At 36.6% G+C, this 915-nt stretch overlaps 1 protein-coding gene across 1 annotated transcript; it reads right to left on the bottom strand.

Annotated features, from left to right (window-relative positions):
* Nucleotides 1–47: 47 nt before the first annotated feature.
* On the bottom strand, nt 48–884 carry LOC108629299 (uncharacterized; the record flags this gene model as incomplete). Its single annotated transcript, XM_018031894.2, has 2 exons — nt 48–488; nt 728–884. Coding segments are annotated over 2 exons (306 nt in total), but the record flags the coding sequence as incomplete, so codon positions are not given.
* Nucleotides 885–915: the final 31 nt, after the last annotated feature.

Raw genomic sequence — 915 nt, 5'->3', positions numbered from 1 at the left:
AAATCCTGGTTTGTTTCAAATTCGGACGATGACTATAAAATTGAATAAATGTTGCGAATATTCAATTTCTACATTATTTATGACTAGACTGCAGATTTTATGCATTTATAATAAAACTGGATATGCAAAAAAGATAAATACTGCATGTAATTTATAAAATGGAAACATTAGAGTCCACATTGGAATATTTAAATGATAAATGAAACCATTATTTAAAACAGATTTTTTAATCTGCAATTAGAAATATTTTATTTTGCATAAATATCCGCGAGTCTACTCATGACGTTTAATATTACGACCACAGACTTATGATAATTTCCCACCGATGAAACTCGCAGACTAGGGTAACAATTCCTCTTTTGTTAACACGCCTAACGCTCTCGCGACCAACGCTCTGCTAACAGTAGCAGCTGTGTCCTCGATGATCGGGCTCGCGATGTCCAGGACCAACCGTGGGTTCGAATTGAAGAACGTAGCTGCCGCGTCAGCTGAAACGAATCGAATAGAACGGAATGTTGAGAGAGAAAGCCTGACGCGGATAGAAAGTCGATAAAACATTTCCAGACAATAATAGATCTCAGCTTTTTGGATCGATGAAAAGGAACTGAGAGACATTGGAAATGTTACATCGACAGGATTCGTCATTTCTGATATCAGTGATTTTTAGTGAATAAATGAATTTCCTTAATTAGAAAAAATGAAGAATGAAGCAGGAAAAAATACGTACCAGCCACGGTGTGACTAGGAGGAGCCTTCAATCTGATGTTCCCATCGCCAACACGAATTTTCGTTACCAGTTTATCGATGTCGATCCTTCCAATGCCATTTTTGTCAGTGACCTCTTTTCCTTGAGCATTCACTAGTACCTCCGTATTGGCTATAAGAATAAATCAATTTATAATCTCATTCTTATCA

Source organism: Ceratina calcarata, unplaced genomic scaffold, assembly GCF_001652005.2.
Source record: "Ceratina calcarata isolate Rehan_Ccalc_2016 unplaced genomic scaffold, ASM165200v1 scaffold5590, whole genome shotgun sequence".
Taxonomy (NCBI): Eukaryota; Metazoa; Arthropoda; class Insecta; order Hymenoptera; family Apidae; genus Ceratina; species Ceratina calcarata.
This window is presented reverse-complemented; position numbering and strand designations above follow the sequence as displayed.